Source organism: Takifugu rubripes, chromosome 2, assembly GCF_901000725.2.
Source record: "Takifugu rubripes chromosome 2, fTakRub1.2, whole genome shotgun sequence".
NCBI lineage: Eukaryota > Metazoa > Chordata > Actinopteri > Tetraodontiformes > Tetraodontidae > Takifugu > Takifugu rubripes.
This window is the reverse complement of record NC_042286.1, coordinates 9,736,815-9,756,455: the sequence shown is the minus strand read 5'-3', so window position 1 is coordinate 9,756,455 and position 19,641 is coordinate 9,736,815. Positions and strand designations below refer to the sequence as shown.

General features: G+C 46.2%; 1 protein-coding gene across 9 annotated transcripts in view; it reads right to left on the bottom strand.

Annotated features, from left to right (window-relative positions):
• esrrb (estrogen-related receptor beta) overlaps positions 1-19,641 on the bottom strand; it is a 37,126-nt gene that overhangs the window by 3,675 nt on the left and 13,810 nt on the right. For 7 of the 9 annotated variants that reach the window (XM_029832760.1, XM_029832758.1, XM_029832757.1 and 4 more), the window contains 4 exons: positions 15,302-15,427; positions 9,916-10,026; positions 9,304-9,465; positions 1,166-1,435 (listed from right to left, as the gene is read on the bottom strand). In XM_029832760.1, coding sequence (XP_029688620.1) covers positions 1,166-1,435; positions 9,304-9,465; positions 9,916-10,026; positions 15,302-15,427 — 669 coding nt within the window. The remainder of the gene's footprint in view (positions 1-1,165; positions 1,436-9,303; positions 9,466-9,915; positions 10,027-15,301; positions 15,428-19,641) is intronic. The other 2 variants (XM_029832759.1, XM_029832754.1) reach the window with 1 other exon arrangement.

The window sequence follows — 19,641 nt, the reverse complement described above, 5'->3', positions numbered from 1 at the left end:
AATAGAGACATTTCATCTGAAGGACGGGAAAAAAGAAAGAGTACACAGCTGTTGGTCCTCGGAGGAGGAGGGGGGGCCTCTAAAAAAACACAACTTTGAAGAAACAATTTCCTCCCAATCCATCAGTGAGCCCGCGTCGATCCGATTGATAAACTGCTAATTACAAAATCAATCGCTATGAATTTTCACAGCTGTCAGACGGCGGCGCTCCCAGGAGAGTGATCTCTGAGCGACTTTGTTCTAACATTCCGATCACCCTCCTCCGCCTGCTCCTCGCTTCTCTCATCGACCCCCGTCTCTCGCCCTCTCTCTCTCTCGCAGCGCCTCCTTACACCGGCGCTCTGTTGTCTGAGAGGAAAGGCTCGCCATCAGCATTTTCATTTTTCAGCCTCACACAAAACAAGGGAAAGCATCCCGGTGACCCGGGAGCACATTGATCAGAGCGCGACAGGTCCTGCCTCCTCAAAAGGAGCCTGTCGATAGCCGCGCGCCGTCCCGCCATTGGAACAAACGAGGCCTATCGCTCCCTGATACTCATTCCATTCGACTTAACACATTTTATTGACAGCCCCTGTGCTTCTAATGAAATGCTAAATTTATCTCTCGTGGCTGCTGTGCCCCGCGGCTACTGTTATGGAGATAGAGCGGGCCGAGTGGGGAGCGCTGGAGAAATACCACAATATGGAGGGTGTTCAATTAAAAAAAGCGCCCTCCTCCATCCCTCTCTCGCGCACGCTGCCCTTATCTGCGCTCCATCTCTCCATCTTGGGCTCCAAACTAAAGGTTACGATAAGTAGTCCTGAAAAACTAAGAAATGTCAATTCTGAAAAGAAACTTTGTGTTCCGCTACATTATGTGTGGGTTCCTTCTGGAAAGACTTTTCAATGACAGTCAAAAAAAACAAAAACCTTTGTATCTTGAAAAAAAAAAAAGAATATTAGTGAATATTAAGTGAATATTATTTTGGTTTTTTTTCCCACTGCTTTCAAATTAATTGCTGATTTAAGATCAGGTGTTTCTGAGATATTAACACAGTCATTTAAAATACTGCACAAGGCGATGGAACCATTTTAACCCGATAAAACTCATTTTCATACTGCTTCTGAGTGAATTTGCATACTAAATGGGATTAAAAACACACGGCACCTGAACTCAGCAGGCTTACCTGAGTTGGCGAGAGCGATGGCCTTGAGGGTCACAAACTCCTCCTTCTCCACCTTGAGCTTCTTGCACTTGCGGACCAGCTGCAGGATGGAGACGTAGAGGTCGAGCAGGCCCGTCAGCCGCGAGTGCTCCTCGTCCATGATGTAGTCCTCAGCGTACACCAGCTCATCCTCATACGGCAAGGAGCGAAACACAATGCTGAGGATGAGGATCTCCATCCAGGCGCTCTGCAATAAACTCATCTGGTCTCCAAGAGACAGGGAGGAAAATCCTGGGGAGACACATCAGGACACTGCATCAGGACAAGAGGCTGCACCACACTGGTGAAATCACAAAAGTGGTAGCTGCATCTAAAAATCTCCACAAATCTTACTTTACTGGTCTGACAACCAGTAAATGCCAGTTAAAAATCAGTGTCCAGGAACGTGTCTGGAGGGACATGACAGCGAGCAGTGTTTAAATTTAAAAGTGCACGGGAAGGTGCTCTTTGAAGCCGCTGTCGGAGCACTTCAGTAGGCTTTGCCGTAAGCACGAACAGTAAACCGGTGCAAAGGTCCAGGACACACAAAGCCATGTGGATAGCCCCGGTATCCTGTCACACTTTTATCGGTGCGAGGCGGATTAGCACCGAGACAATTCTCATTGCAGGGGTTGAGGACATGACATGCACTGCGAAGTCAGAGGAGGCGATGAGGGGATACGCGCAAGCCCACATATAGCAACAACACACACGTGCATGCGGACGCAGCCTGTACGAATGTGCACGACGGCATACATACATACATAAAGCGGAGGGGTCGCCTGGTTCAAGCACAGTCTAAAGACCTACTTAAACCCAAGGCCTCCCGCTACAACAGCAAACAGGTGAACCCCTGATCTCCAGTGTGTCATGGAAAGCTTCTCGTTCAACAGAGAGAATCCGAGCTATGAACAACTCAACCAAATTAAAGAGGCTAATGGCACAATGAAAGACAGCGAGGAGCAGATCACATCCCTTTTCCTGTCGTACTAATCTTCAGCTGTCAATAAACTGGGTGAACCTTACACGCCTGCTTCCTCTATCTCCTCCTCCTCCTCAGTGAGCCTTCGGCAGTCCATTCTCACACCGTATTAGACGCTCCTACTCCGCCCCTGATTAATACGATTGCTTTTACAAGTTTGCTGTTGCCATGCTAGCTGCCATTGTGTGATTATGCGCTGGCAGATTACAGTATTGACCACGGTGCCTGCTGCACCCACAGCCTACATTTTCTCTTAAATATAAATGATCTCTCCGCTGTGCAGCCACCAGGCTGATGTTTATCTTCCTCTGACAGGACGCGTTGAACACACACACACATACATGTGGGAAGAACAACAGAAGGAAGCGTGAGGGAGAGAAAACCGGACGGGGAGAGACAGGCGGAGGGAAAAGTAGTTCTTGAGTGTTCAATTTCCCCTTATCGTGGTGTTGACCACTGCAGGGGAAGAGCTGCAGGATACATTAATTAACAGATTGTGATCAGAATGCGAGAGCCTTCACATTTTGAAAGGGAATCAATAGTCAGTAGAATAGAGTGCTAACAGAGAGGTGCTGGAGCCAAGCTGGACTGGTCAGAGGTCTGAAGCCTCCAAATTGGACCAAACAAAGCAAAACTGCCAAAAGCACTCAAAACACTTTGCTATTATCAGTGGAAGCAATAAGCCATATACTCCGTAAAGGCCTCTGCCATTACACGCCGAGGCTGCTTCTTCAAATCCTGTTTTGTGTTATTTCCTTGTCTGCATACGTGGCCATTAAGTTGGACAGAATGTGGACTGGCCGGAGAGAAATTGTCATGCAAGCGTGGACGTGATCTTGATTGCCGCATCAGGTTGGCATCACAATCACAGACAGGGCTTTGTCTAGCCTTTTAATGCCAAGGAGGACTGAAGCGGAACTAAAGCGCTGCTCCCAATGTGACAGCCTGTGTGAGGGCCTTGTTCGGCCTTGTTGGAGAGGCTTTAGAGTTGCTGTGATACAGCAGACACCTCTCAACCATATGCACACATGCAGCCCAGCAGCCTACAATTACCTTTGACGCTAAAAGTCCTTGAATTTAATCTGGTGTTGTGAGATGGATAGGTGGTGTTTCCCCCCACCTGCTCCGTCCCATCTCTTCAGGGCCTGAATTATTGCTCCAAATGGGATCTTGTGTCGTTGCTTCGCCTTTTTCCACTCAATTTAATCGAGTAATGAAGTGACTTCCCGACTCCTCAGGTCACGCTGCGCTCCGGCCGCCGCACTCTGAAGGCGGCCCGGTTAAGTGCTGTCGAAGTGGGTGATTTCCTCTAATGAAATATCAATATTTACATCTTCATTTCCAGCCCGCTGCGTCGGTGGGGTTTGACCAAACATGACATGATATTGACCAAATCAAAGTGGCCCGTCTACAGGCTGGGAGCACCTTTTCCACTCCGGTGCTGAGTGCACCAGCAAAGTCTTTGTGACAGAAATGCAGAGATAATAATGATGTAGCAGGTTTACCTCAGTTCAGACTGAAGCACATGGTGATCATGTCAGTACTTCGAAATTACACAAAGCGACAATTTATGTGTGACAAAAAAATAGGTTATACACCAGGATTTAACATTTATTTGGGGGGAAAAAAACAGCCATCAGCCCTTCCTTTATCTCCTGAAGAGGCCTAAATTGTGGGCAGGAGGGGGCAGCCCGCAGTCACAGACAGCTGCTTCAAACCCCTCGCAGAGCTTAATCAGAGCGCCGCTTCATCTGCCAGAGCACCGGACGGCTCCCAATGAAATGCTGAAGATTTCTGTTGAGCCGCAGTTCGTATTCTATTAATTTATTATTGTTTCCCTCTCCCCGACGGCCATTAGGGCGAGTAATAAAAAGAGATGTAATTACGAGGCGCGGTGGCCCCCTCCAGCTGCAGCCCCCTCGTAACTCACCCGCAATCAGACAACAGAGCCGACGGAGAGGAAAAAAATGGCAAGAGAGGGGAGAGAAATAGAGGATAAAAGAGAGGAGAAGATATGGGCCGGAGAGGAGGGCGATAAGGGAGACAGAAAAACGAGCAGCAGGGAGCAAAAAAAAAAAAAGAGTGAGATAGAAAGAGGAAGAGAGTAAATCTGGCTGGACAGAGGCTGAACTATCATGGCTGGATATCAGAAGGACAAGCAGGCCCAGAGGACTCGTGCCCAGAGGCAAACTCACCTCAGCCAAGTTAAGAGCTCTCAGGGCTCCAGTTGAAGTAAAACTGCCCCCTAACTGGACCCCGGGGCTCCAGCAAGATGCTTTTTTATTTTATGTTCTAATCTCAAACTGGGGTGAATTATTACACGTCTATAAGATGATCAAAGCTTTTGTTTTCGATTGTAGATGGGATGTTTGCCAAAAAAGGGTAAAATTGTCTACATTTGCACTCTACTCTAGTCATCCTGCTGCAGGTTTAGATTAAGAGAATATTGATGTTAAAAGTACTGGAAATAATACAGAATCGGAAGGAGGCATGTGGAGATTTTGAGGTATCATTGTGCAGCAATAATAAAGGAGAACGTGCTTGCAGAGAACCTGCCAAATGTGTTTCTCTCTAATTTACATAACAGCATCTAATGTAAATCAACTTGGTAAATTACCTGCCATAAATAAATGCACTGCTGTGACACGTGCTGCAGACCAACACAGAGCAGCACGCTGCAAACACTCGCAGCGACTGACACAACTGACTTGGATATCAGGAGTAACCAGCTTTGGGTTTTGTCTTTTTCACCTGTAACAGTCCTACAGGACACTGATATCTGCCCTCTTCTCAGCCAGATAACCAGCCATTATCCATGCTAAGTAGCTGGGGTATGGGTGATTTGACCATCAGTCTGTGAACATTATGAGGCTGAATAACATTAAATACAGTAATCCCCTTGCTTTAATCTTCACCCTGTGACCTCCTGACCCTAATGGAAAAGTCTTTAACCCTCCCCAGGGTCCTACTGCCAAATACTGACATTACATTTATCCGTGTAGCCTCCCAGAACAGGCTAAATCAGACTTTAATCATTGCTGTAATTACACATAATTTATCTCTGCTGCCATCAAGCAACATTGCTTAATGAGGGATGGCGCTCTGCTGACGATCATTTATGGGCCCCTCAGCATATAAAATCTCCGACAGGACATTTTACGTGAAGAGAGAAGCAAAATTCTCCACAGTTTCACCTTTAGATCAGTGAGTTACAGCACGGCCCGACTGTCAAGCCTGCGTAAATATACTTGGAACTGTGCTCTTGCTTGTACCTGCTCATGTGCCACAGGAACCTATCGAAGCCCTCCCCCACCTCTGCTAACAGCTGTCCCCTTCCTGCTACTGCAACCCCCCCCCATCTCAATGTCCCTGCAGCTTTCACACCCTCCCCTTGCTCTCCTAGTGGGGTTCAGGCCTCAGCATCCACCTGATTGCTCAATCTATCTTTATCTTGTGTGTTGAGGCCTACGTCAGAAGGTAAATTGAATATACTACGAGCTGTCTGTTGGTGTCTATATTTAATAAAGTGCACTGATGAGGTGCTGATTTATTGCCGGGCAGTATTCACACTCTATTACAAGGAGATTACGCAGCTTGAGTGGGATCAGGCTGGCAACACAGTGAGGAGATTTCACAATTTAATAGCAAAGAGAAAACAGGGGCCTGGAGGAGGCTGGAGGAGGGTGGGCTGATGGGCTGGCGGGTGGGTGATTATCGTGGAGGGCTGAGCTGACACAAACACGACAACATACAAGAGGCGTGATCTCCTTTTAACACTGCTGCCTCCGTGCTAACAACAAACAGGCAGTTGCCTGTCAGAGGCAGACAGAAGATGAATACCACAAGACCACCGGGAAGGAAGAGAAGAAGACGATTCATCAGAATGACCTGACGCGAGATCAGGTCCGATCTCTTGTAAAAAATATTGCGCAACACCTAGTTGCTGTATTTGAAAAGATTTCAACAATCTAAGATATAAAGAGCGCCAATTGAAACATTTTAAGGGGAAAATGACAGCGCAAAATATGCTTTCCTGTGTGGGAGCCAAGCAGGAGCGGCAGAGCCAATGTTTGCTTGGCCCTTTTGCCTTCAGAGAATTCCCAGCTGAAAACTGTCTGGCTTGGAAAGCTGAGAGGGGAGCTGAAAAACACCAAACAACAAGTACCTCTTGTATAAGCAGGGCGCGTGGACAATTTTACCTAGGAGCTTTGTGGCATTCCCATTGCGGGTGGGCTGGGGTGCGAGGTTACACTAACATCACACTGGTCCTAAAGAAGGCAGCAACGTCAGTGTGGTAGCAAGCTTCTGGTGCGCCGGAGCGGTCGGTGTATCTAACCCTTTTGGACGGAGAGAAATGTAGCTTTACAGCACAGCAGGGGGTCAGAGGGGTGGACAGTGGACTGCTATGTGTGTCAAAGGTTGTTAGCACCTTAGAAGCAACAAGCCATCTGTCAGCATCCCTCTAACACTGCTCCTATTGACCCCAGCCCCCCCCTCAGGCAACGTCACGTTAAACTCTGCCCTCGTGGTGCTATTTAGAGCAGTGACACAGGGTCCAAAAGCTATTATTAATTAAATATGGGCAGATTCAGAGTTAGGACAAGGTTGCAGTCCAGAAATGGCAAACTGGGAAGCAGTATTCTGATAATTGACACCACCTCCAGATATAAAGTATCTCATCAAAAGACATTTGGACAAAACTGCTGGGAAAGCACTTCACAACGCTCACATGAATGGAATGCTAAATAGACTTGGGATGACAATGATGATACAGGAACTTGCGAGGCAATGATACCATCTATGCTAATGATAGAGCTTTGATATCCTCAAGTCGACCTCCAATTAAAACCCAATCGGGCTACTCGACTCCACATTACACCATTTTTCAAACATTATCAGGAAATGGGTGAGCTTAACAATCAAGTGGGAGAATATAAGGGCCAATTTCAGTGACATTTATATTGTTCCATTTGGACTTTAGTTAGTGGCCCATCTGTCAATTGCCGAATCAATGTGGACTACTTCATAATGAACTGTTAATCTTTTTAATTCCATCGCCCAGGGCTGGAAAAAAAAAAATCTATCAGACAATCAGCAGATTTTCCTACCCTGCTCCCTTCTTGTCCCGGAGCGGATGGAGAGAGAAATATTGTAGGAACCGAGCATGGTAGACCGCCCTGGGCTACCGTTGCATGGAGTGTTAGTGCATGGAGTCTTGCTCAATCAGTGAACCGTCTCTGATCAGGTTCAGCCATGTACAACTCAATTATGCAGCCATTCCATGGCCAGAGGACACCTACTGTCCTTATAGAGACAGCACTAAAGGGACCGGCACAAACCATTCAAATGTAATGCTTTAATCTCTCAATAAACATTCGCTGCAAATATTTACAGCCACACAGCTTAAATTCAAAGTTAATTTGAAGTTTAAAATAATCTCCCTGCAATCCTGCAGGTGCAGCATTTGCAGTTCATCCATTCAGGTGTCTGTGTGTGCTCACACAATCTGGCTTAGTGCCTCCAGTTTTGGGTTAAATGATCATTATCGACGCATGAGGACTGACAAGCCCTTTACTGCAATCTGTGGAGCAAATCCCATTAACATTATCAATCTATCTACTGTACAATATGTGTTAGCATAATCTGATTACCAGGGCTTCACCACTATGACAAACAAAATCTGACTTGGAGTGTACACATACAGAAAATGAAGTACCACTCCAGGGCACAGGTTACATCCTTTATTGGTTAATAAAGACTTATGAGCATTATTTATGGAGGAATTCCAAGGAAAATAAATAGGCCTGCAGTTACTCTCCAACTAAAATGTTGGATACTTTCATATTTATGCATAAAGGTGAGAAAAAGGATCGTTGGTTGCAGATGTATATGATGGGAACTGATTTATGTCATGTTCGTGTCGCCTTTTTATTGTGCGTCGGCAATGCTGGCATCATTTTTGGGTCACGATGATGAGAGTGTGTTATCGGGTCAGTTGTGATCCGGGTCTGACTAAGCTTCTTGTTAAACTCCCAGTGTGCTGACCAGGCAGCGCCTGTGTTGAACGATCCCAACAGTTTACATGCACAAGCGGCTGGGGGAGGACAGCGTATCCATCCCTAATCTTATTACCATCAGAGCTGTACCTGATTAATACCCCTACTTCTCAGAAGGACTCTAATACCTATGAGGTCAGGTGAGGTTGACTGGACTTTACTGAAAACAAATGGGCCTTTTTTTTTTTTTACAACCACTTTTTTAATGTCCCTATGTGCTGACAGCACTACGCACATCCAAATCTGATGCTGATAAGAAGAGAAGGCTGCGGAGGGACATTCACTTAGTTTGTTTTAGCCCAGCATCTCCACGATACCCTAATGTTATAGAGTTGTGGGGGTCAAGCTCAAGGATCAAGAAGAATCTGCCAACATAGCAAAAAAAGGGGTCTGGAGAGTTTTTTCTTCGGCAAAATTAAAGGAAAACTCTCAGATGGAGCAAAATCTCTGCTGACGTGAGGTGCTGCATCCTCAGAGCCTGAACAGCTTCTTCTAGCACAACACCTTATCCATGAAAATGCCTAAGGGGCGAGGGTGAAACATGATTATGCCCATCAATAATTCAATGTATGTTTGTCACACTCAAGAAAACCAGAATAGGACTTGAGTGGAGGTGGTTATAACCACAAATGGATTTCAGCAGGTCAGTGGGAAAAGGCAGGTGGGCAGGTAAAATGGTAGAACGAAAATCCAAAAAACAAACTAACAGCAGGAGAAATTAGTAAAAGATGAGCGGAGGAGCTCCATGCGGCTTCTCAGTGCAGACTGATGTTCAAAGGAGTGGCAATAAAAAGGAAGCCAAGATCCTCTGTTTGTGTGTCTGGGGCTCAAATTTGTGATAATCTACCGTTTTTCCGACCCTCGCCAGTTTCCGCTCGGCGGCCTGAGCCCGTTAATGTCGGGGAATCTATTGATTTGTGTCTTCCAGGGTTTTATTTCCATTCTGCAACCTCTTTATCCTCCATACAGCCCGGGGCGGGATGAGCTGCTGTCATTAGTATGTGCATTTGTGCATCACGTGTGAGAGGGAAGGTAGAGCCTGATTCGAAATAGATAAAAGGAAGATCCTTTTTTTTTAGTACCTGGGATGTGTTTGGCCCAGCCAATGATGACCACCAGCTCACGGTCAGCTAGGTCACACAGTGTGGTCAGGGCCTTGATGTCGCTCTCAGGCATGGTGGGGTCGGGCATGGCGTAGATCTTCTCTGGCTCGGCTACCAACAGGTGAGACACTATCTTTGTGACTGCAGGTAGAGGAGAAGGAGGGTGGTGGGTGGACAAAATAAACAAAAGGTCAAAGGGTTACATCCCTGCAAAGCTCAGCAAGGCACAGAGATGAACTGATAAACGCTGATGAAACTGCAACCCAGAGGCGGTCATCTCACTTTCAGCCAATCTTTCTCCCTTTCATTATGCAAACTAATGGATAGAGCCTCAATTTGTGTAAGTAAAGTGATGGTACTGAAAGCTCTTATCCCTACAGAATGTATGCAAGTGGGACAAAATGTATGCGAGTGTGCTCGAGCATCCTTTAGCTCCTAAGAGAATAATGCTTGTACATCTAATACAATTTCCAAACAATGGACTGTTAAGCATCTAAACATGGGGCAGCTTTACTAGTTTTATATATGTTGGGCAGGCACAGAAGATGTTGGTGCAGGGAAACAATGGAGAAGAGAAAGAGCAGTTCTCACGAGGCTTTTTGGTAGGAGGGGGAAGTGTCAAGCCCAGGTAGGGGTTGTTTTCTGTGTCCAGCCTCCGCTTGTACTTCTGTCGCCCCCCTCGCACGCGGTCCAGACGCACTCCTGTGTGACAAACGGCAGACGGAACATTTCATGTGAAGTGAGTGTATTTTACCTTGATTATATTTAAAGGGATATCTTACACATGAGCTACACTAAACACACACATTTACATCCTAACAGTTTGTATTACACCACAAATAAAAGCAATAGTGAGCGCAGCTTTCTATTATATAGGCCTGGTGAAAGGACAGCAGAGTGATGTGTGTGGGTTTTTTCTATCAACGTGTGGAAGTGTCGGCGCCACGGCTGCCTTCCCATATGTGGACAATGCCTGACTGGTCTACTGTGACACAGCTGAGCCCAGAGCAGGTCTAAACATATGAATATTTAATGCAGGGTCAATGATCTCAAAGACTGGCCCTCTAATTATTTAGCTTTTGGGCGAGGCAGATTGCATGCTAATGAGCTGCCAGCCTCGCTCCTCTTTGCCTGCCTGCACTGTCTGTGTGTGTGTGTGTGTGTGTGTGTGTGAGCTCCATTGCATCCAGAAAAATAAACACAAAGACACGGTCGCGTACACAACGCACAAAACATCCACTGTCGTCCTGGAGATAAATAACTGGGTGCTGCTTTCTCATAAAGGACCCTTATTTCACCCTCCTTTCACTGGAGTAGCACTGAGGCCTTATCACCCCCAGCCACAGTGAGGCGGGGGGGCAGGCTGCACACTGATACTGTAAATGTCAAGACAGCCTCATCATAACATAAGTTATTTATTATCTCATTATTTGATAAGAACATTTCTATTTGGGTGTTTTTTTATTCTATTAATTTTCTACACACTTAAGATATTTAATCTATGCTGTTCTATTTATTTGCTACCTGGGGGGGTAAGTGTCTGGTTGTTTAATTCAATTGTATGTGAACATCTATATACTGTCCCAGGATGTCACTGCAGCTGTGCAGCCTAAATATTCCTGATAACTTAATCCTGTCTACAGGGAGAATCCCTTCAATTTACCTCGGCTGCATAATGCAAACCTCACCCCAGAAATAAATTCAATACTAAAAGGCGGATGAGAAAAGGCTCAATGAAATGCTTGCAGCGGAGGAGGAGTTAATTTGTCAGCCGTCCGCATCCTCCGAGGGAACAACGCGCGCTGCCAGAGCACTTCCTTGATGATTTCATCACTTTATAACAGGGAGAACGGTGTCAAAGCTGGGCATTGTGTGGCCACTGCAAATGAGCCTAATACAATTTGTCCATCAGCAAGTGCTCTTGAAGGGGATGAGCTTGGATGCGTCCCATACGTGGAAATTGGAGGTCGTATGGTGATCAAGAGAGGACGGGGAAATCAGATGACGTAAGTCAGAGGTGGTGGTCGACGTTTAACACAGAGAAAGTCAAGAGCGTGGATAGAGTATATGAAATATTTCCTATTTCCACAGCTCAAATGATGAAAAAGTCTCTCACTTGGGTGGGTGGGGGGGGTCCAGTTAAACTATACCATGCCATGTGATTGCAGAATAGATATTTAGCTTTATAAATGATACGATTCCCAAGAAACACAAATCTGATTAGGATTGTCTTTCAATTTCCTGACACTGGCAACCCACTAACCTAATTACCTCCCATTCCCAACAGAGACTCAGCCTTCCCAGCAGGCACCAGGGAATCATCTGATGGCAACTACCTGTAAAAACTCACACACACAAGCATCCCTCTAATTTGGGAATCAGACGGACCTACGCTTTGACTCCGCCCTGCATTTAAGTACGTTCTGTGCAAAGTTCTACTCTTTGACTGCTACTTTCCACCTCTTTAGTTGCGACGGCATCTATTCATGCATGGAAAATTCCTCCCCGCGTCTGATGTGATGTCACCCCCCCCCCCTCTACGGTTTCTTCCTGCTTGCTCAGTGAGCCCAGTGGTTGCGTTTCTGTTCTCCATGATCCCCTCAGCCGGTTGAGTCATGTGCCTGTGTCAGCCAGCGTAAAGCCTGTGATGAAGGTAGAAGGGTGCCTCTTTTAATTAGAACAGTCCTGGCCATAATTAACAGATGCTGACAGGAATTAAAGCTTGGCACTAACCCGTCTCATTTTACTGTCCAGCAGCGCCAGATACAGCAGAGAGGAAGAGAGTGATTATGGGAGTGAGACTGATTCATTCACTCATCCTACTGGGCCCCAGTGCTGAGACCTTATGGGGCTTTTGGGGGGGTTCAAGTGTTTACTCTGGCGACACCTGTAGCTTCAAACGGTGTCAGTCTGATTGGTAGAGGGGTGACCACCTCATCCAAAGTTCCCTCCCTGCTTTATGGTCAAACTACACTCTGCAGTGAGGATAGGAGCGGGTGAGCTCGGGTATCATCTCTTCAAAGCCGGGTGCAGGGGTAGAGGCCCTTTGGCCAAGACGGTCGGCATTTGTGCACGGATTAGCACGGGCTGAAGGATGGGGGCTGGGGCCAGCTGACCTATAGGCTCTTCTTTCTCTCTAAAAACAACAATAATCCTTCTCAGAGCGCGCTCCTACAAAAGGGCTTGTCTTCACTCACTTTGTGTGGCCGCCCATACTAGGGGCCCTTATTTTGAGTCCCTCACCTGTTCAGGGTGTCACTCCCTGGGGAAAGTGTCAGGATGTCTGGGATGGTTGGCAATGCCAAGGGGGGCTTAGGCGGACCCTATTTTAGCTGGGAAAATCAGAAGGCCACATGGCAAGTCATGGTGAACCCTGCCTTTCAAGGAAGCCGCCCCGCTAACTGCCATCAGCACTATTTCAAAGGGCCCCTGCTGCCAGCTCCGCATACTTGTAAGTGTGTCGCAGCATTTTTAATCACGAGTGGCGATGAGCGAGGGTAGCGGAAAAATTGTCACGCACTGCCTCCCCCACCCCATCCGCTGACCCCGAGAGCTTCTCCGCTGACACCGTTGTCACATAGTCCATTTACAGGTTAGATACAATATCCCTTGTGAGCAGTCCACCCTGCTAATTGAAAACACCAAATTGTACAGAGGATACACTTAAAAGTAGCATAATGTAAAATGTGTGTGTCTTTTTACAGCCAATGCAGCTGAATGTTTTGGGCTTTTTTTTGTCTTGAACAACATCGAGCAATGATGCCTGTATCAGCGAGGCTGAAACAAAGCCTGTGGAGGGAGCGACTGCCAGTGAATAATGTCAGTGTAATCTCTCAATAGTATCTTGTCTTCTCTCTTGCTCTAAGCTCTTATCCGTTTCCATTGATCAGAGGAAAAACCTGTTGTCTCTGACATTTGATTCTTCTATTGATCACTTCCTCCTTCATAGAGTCAAGCGAAGGAACAGCAGCTAAACGCAGGGTCCAGGCAGGTCTCCTGTAATCAGACTGATGATCTTTAAAGCCCATTTCCTTTCCACCCACACTGTTCTGCCTGTACTATCAGTGCTCGGATATTAATAAGCAAAGTGTTTTACCTCTCAGAGTGAATGTCTGGCATTGATTTCCTCAAAATATTACCAATATGGTTTTCAGAGTTGTCTCTCAGGTGGGCTGCAGCCCCGCGCTTTGTCGGAGCTGTAAAGTTATAATTAGGTGATTTTCCACGGAGACACAATGTGACCTTTCTACAGTAATGGAAGTAAGTGGCAACCTCGGTCACATGAGTGGTGACCATCTCCACACCCCAGGCCTCAGCATGGCGTTGAGCTGACGGCTTCGTGGAGCTTACAGTCGACACAGACCCCGTGTCTTTCTTTCCATTTCGTCTTGCTGACATTTTAAAGTGCCAGGACTCAAGGTAGAGCTTATGCAAAAATGCACTTCCCGCCGCACATTAAACCCGAGCAGTGCTTTGAATAATTTTTTTTATTGTGTCAGATATCGGTAATTTGAGAGAGATCGATGACAACACCAGCTCACGACCTCAGTAAGGCCACGAGCAGTAGAAATTATGTGGTGGGCACAGTCGCTTTATAAAGAAGTAAAAGGGTCATTTTTATTCAGAAAAATGTGCTGAACGTATAGAAATATGCATTAGTGACTTAGGGATTAGCCAAAGTCTGCATTTTTAAGTTTTTCTGTCTTTTTTTATGGGTTGACACTGGTCATTCATTTCTAGCCACGGGTACATATTTTTTCAGTCTCTTATTCCATAATATGATATATTGGCATAAATTTTTCATCAGGTAGTAATGCGATTACTGTGTCTTTCTGGCACTGTGGTTTTATCAGTCCTCAAGCAGTCCAGAGGATTCTGTTACTGTGCGGAGATCTATACGGACGATGACTCTAGCTGGCTTTAGGCGCCGCTGCATACGCTCTTTACGCAGCCATAAAAGCCACTGAAGGAGGGACGCATCAAAAGCCAGTAGAGTCAAGTTGGTAGGATGCTGTGGAAAAGCCACTTGTGTATTTTAATTGGGCATTTTGATCTTCTCTTTACACTCTGCAATGGTTTGAGTGGAACAAACTGCTTTAATCTCATCACGTTTGTTGAAATGTTTGGTTACAGAACACATGCTATATCAGAGGTGCAGCAGTGTAATCTATCACTACAAGAACAAACCTCTGAAGCAATTAGACTCACACATGCATACCTACATTTATTTCATCTCTTTGCACTTTGTATGCTTTAAATATTAAGTGTAGTGTAACTTCAGACCTTTGACCTGTCTGAATGTTCAGACCGCCGTATTAGTCATAAGTGATATTCATACTTTCCACAACGTAAGTGCTACCTGACCCATACCCATCAGCACTTGAGAAAAACATGTTTCCTCACAGAGTCTGGAGCTACTCCCAGAGGAGGCTTCAATAAACATAACACCACCACTTCACCCCCGAGCCACATATCTTTCATTATTCATTATTTTGTCTGGCCTCTTTTTTCAGTGACCAGCGAGGAAGAGGCCCGTCTGAGGGCTGAACCGGCAGGAAAACTGCAGGTGTCCCCCACCCCCCCCTCCCTACCCCCAAAGAGCAGGTGAGCCATGGGGGTCTCTGAGGGAGATAGAGAGAGGGACAGAAAGAGCCAGCCAGACGAATCCATCGGAAGCATGTTTAATTGTCGCTGAATTCCCTGTTGGTGTGACTTTAAAAAAACATCCACAGGAAGAGAGCTGAGATGTTCGGAAAACATTTAGTGGATCAATATGCTGGGGAGAGCTGAGACTGTGTGCTCAGGGACCTGCTCAGATCCTTTGCAGGTGGAATACTGTTACTCAGGCTAAAGGATCGCCCTGTTCAGCATATTCCTGTCCCCGACTCAAATGCACATTATTGTTGTGACGCAAGAAGCGAGGATTTGTGTTGTTGACGCGTGAGCAAGAACAAATTAGTATGTAAAATTCTCTTACTCTTCTTACCTTCTTTCAGCATTCCCACTTTGAGGCATTTCATAAAGCGACAGGCCTGACACGATTTGCGTCTCCGTTTCGTGATCTCACACTCATTTGTGGCGGGACAGCTGTATTCTATGTTACCTGGTGAGAAAAAAAAAAGAAGAAAACGATCAGTTATCGCTACATCACAATATCGGGAGTAGACACAATGGCACAGAAACGTCATGTGTGCAGGTTGTGTCTCGGCAGGAGGTGTGTTGTGGAGGTAAAGCTCCAACAGTCCTTGAGGACCCATGAGTGGACGCCACACTGGACCAATGCTAAATTGGCCTCATTAATTCTGCGTGAGGCCCCTCAGGGCACAGGACGCGGGCCAGTCCCCCTGCGCTCGGCAGGGCCTGCAACCACCGCAATAGCCGGCGTGAGAGGCAGACGCGCTGCCCCAGACCACTTTACATAATACTCCCAGAGACCCAAGCCTGTTGTTACCACTGTTACTACTGTTGACTATTTACATAGTGTACAGGCTAGAGGCTTATGCATTATTCAACCGTAGGGTCTGATTCCAGCAATGAAGACGACTTCCTCGGCTGACAATAAAAGAGCCCGTTCCGGTACGGTCTAGCATTAGCAAAAGAAAGGGTAGGATGTCTGAGGCCACGCCGTCGTGCCCCTCAGTTCCCTACATTTTACTGTATTCAGGGGGTTTTCAATAAAGGGTTGGAATATAATGGGGGCTCCTGCCCAGGAATTTAAATCATCCTTGTGCTGAAAGCTTTTGACATTGGCATTTTTCTAAACTTTGGCTCTTTTTTTTTTTTACTTTTAAATGTTTAATCAGCCCAGAAAAAAGGGAGTCCTCTGTTCAATCAAGATTTACATTCATTGTAATTAAAGTGCACTTTTACCCACTTATGCATAGACCTCGTCATGCATGGACCAGATGAATAATTTTAATTGAAAGAAGGAATCCTACATTATGATTACATGAAGCCCCTCCACATCTCTGACCCTCACTCCACGTGGTAGCATGGAGAAAACAGAGAGCTGCGTATTATTCCGCTGGCATTCCTCTACTAGCCCTCTAACATCCTCTGACAACTTATGCAATTATGTTAACATTATTGGGCAGATCAAGCAGAGGGTCCCAAGATGTTACAAATAATTAGAAATTCCTCCTTATATCTGGGGTAGAGATCATTATGCTAATTCTCATCTCTTTGGGACTGGGGTAAATAAAGGTGTGAGGGAAGCGGCTGATGAGCTCTGATTGTCTTTCCTCTGTCTGTTTTCTCTGTTGTCATAGCAGAACAAGACCATAATCTTCCGAGCCATTTCCCATATGAAGGCAGGAGGCAATCAGTGTGCTGTGAATCAGTTCATGGAGGTCTTTTATGGTTGCTCTTCTCATTACACGCTAACCATTGGGCAATCTGCAAGGACACAAAGTAGCTTTTCGATAAGCTTGCAGATTATTTGGAAATCTGATAAATTCCTCTGAATTTATTCCCTTTATCAATCTCGGGAACACCTCGAGGGTCCAAACGTGCAGATTTGTTGCTGGTTTGCCGTCCAAGCCAGCTGGGTTTGACCTGCGCGTCCCTGAGGATGCTCAGGTTCCTCCGCACCTCCCCTTCCCTTTTTCAAGGGTGCCGAGGACACGTGTGCGGAGCCCACCTGGCGGATAGCTAAGACGGCGAGCGCTCTGATACAGAACGCACCAGAAACGAAAAACAAACATGCGCTTATGCATCGCTCTGTCCACCTGTCCCGTCAGAGCCGCTGCGCGTCTGATGTCCTGTCACAGGAGGCTTGTCGTAGCTCAGTGCAGCGAGAGCGGTGGATTAACTATTTTTTCATCTCCGTGTTGGGTTTATATTTAGTCGAGGACGGTTTGGGTACCTCTGTTAGCTAATCTACAATAACATCCTTGCAATATAAAGAACAATTGCTCTTAAATGCAATGGCGAAATGCGATATGGCTCCAGTTAAAACCAAAGAGAAGATAAATCACGTTCCGATGTAGAATTTTACTGTAAACCTGTCATTCAGAAATGATTCCCGGCCTGTTGACCGAGCCCAGTCTCACTTTCAGAGATGAAGAACGCTGGTGGGGACCCCTTTAACCAGAGGCCCCTGCTCAGGTTTATCTGTCTTTAAAAAGGTTATGGTTTGGTAACCAATAACATTACAGCGTGAGGCAGAAGAAAAAGATTTCCCTCCTTCTACTCTTGATAAGTATCTGTCTCAATCTATTTTATGGCTTTTCAGGACCCATGCCAGGGCACAGAGGGGAAAGTCAGGTCTTGTAAGTAAATTACAGTAAAATGGCAGGTATTTCTCATCAAAATCTAAACTGACTTTTACAGGCTTACTGTCAAGGTCTATTACTTCATATAAAAGGAGGCCACTGAGTTCAGTTGGTTTTCAAGCAATTTTACACTTGGGTTCAAAATGGGAAGAAAACAGGGTTCAATAAGGGATTTATGCTTTTGATTGGTGGGGCACGTGAGGTGCAGGAATGGCAGGATGATTAGGGAGCTATGAACACAGGAGCATTCTGGGATAGATGGAGATCCAAGTTGACATTCATTTGGGGCCTGGCCTTGACTAATGCAACTATCTCCACGCAGAGGTTCAAGGGGCTTTTCAGTGGATGAATAGGTGACAGAAGATGGATCTTTTGTGGGCTTCTGTTGAAAAAGGAGGGTCATCGGCTGAAGACGTGCGAGCTGAGGAAGGAAGTGAAGCGAATAGGAAATTTTCCAATGAATAAAAGGTACATAAATAAATGCATGGCTACTACATATCACCATATTCAAAATAATTATAAATCTAAATATGGCAGTGATATCACAAGGTGAGCCATGTACACAGTTAACATTAGCACGCCGTTGGCCCCAAGTGCTCTAGAACGAGGTGATAAAGAGCAGAAAAAGACAGCTCCTTTGTTTTTGTCTCATTAGAAAGGGCTGTCTCACACTCCACCCTTGACTGCCTCGTTATTCCTTTAATTAATCAGTTCTCATCAACCCTCTCATTCTTTCAAGGGCTCCACATTCAGCCATTTACTGCCGCTCTCCCCCAGCAATCCTGCGCGTGTGTCTTTTTATCATTTTGGAAGGATTTCACCCCCCCCCCCCCCAAAAAAAGTCCCTGCGTCCTCCTGCCGTCTCTGCCTGGGACCCCTGTCTGATTATTATGCCATTAAGCCTCTCCTCCTCTCCTCTGAAAGAGCAGCAGGGTCCCTCTCCAATCTAAAGAAGTCCTGGGTTTTTTCCCTCCTTTCCTTGAAATTACCCGGCGACGCGTGCCTGAGTTTCTAATTGGCATGCCCGTCCCCAGAGACGCTCCCCTCCCTTCTTCCTAATGAAAAGCCTCGGCCTTAATTACACTTTCCAAACGCTGATTGTTATTGACAAAACTCCTGTGGCTCGGACAAACGACGGCAGATTAGCTCCATTACAGGCAGCCCTCCAAGAAGAGAAAGAGAGGGATTTCAAATCGACAATGGAGAGTGAGGCAAGAAAAAGAGGGTCTTTCAATCTTTCCCATGTACCTTTCTCCTAATTGTTCGGGCGGGCGAGTGCTCCACTTAAGACGTCTGTTTCTCTTCTCGGCCTCTTTACTGTTTCATTGTGTTGTAGTCGGTGCATTTTTGGTGTGAGGACAAAGGCCCTGTTATGTTACTTGGGAGAAAATATTCATCTTTTGTCAATAAACAAGGCTGCTAGCGGCAGCAAGGGTAAACAGAAGGATTTGGCCTAATGCTTTTGTTTGCCCGCAAAAGGTACATAGACTGTCAAAGCCGATAGAGCTGGGAGGTCCAAAATCAACACCTATCATGCCAGGCTGGCCTTCATGTAACACCTGCATTTGTTCCTTGTTCAAAATTAAACTAGAAATAATGAATAGCGGTGCTAAATCACATTCCTATTATCTTTAAACCCTCTCTAATGTTACCAGACTGTCACCCTTTGGCCCGGTTCACCTGTTTTCTCCTAAGCTGACAGGGTTTAGACCTGGGCAGCTGTGCACGTTTTTATTTTTCCAGGCTCAAAAATACCTCCTCCTGATTAATCTGGAACGTGGAGCACAGCCTCACAGAGGGGGGGCTTTCATTGCCTCTCTAATGAGATGCTGTGATACATGGTGCCTCCCGGATAGCCTGTCGCCCCGTCGCCCCTCCCACATCGCACCATGGAACGCCAATTGGGACAGAAATAATAAGGAAGCGTGTTCTCTGGTGCCCCGACGCACCCCCAAGACATCTGGGTGAAAAAGCCGCTCCACCCAAACACATCTGACCTTTGAGTGATGATGTCATCTCTGTGTTTAAAAGTTATCGATTTAAC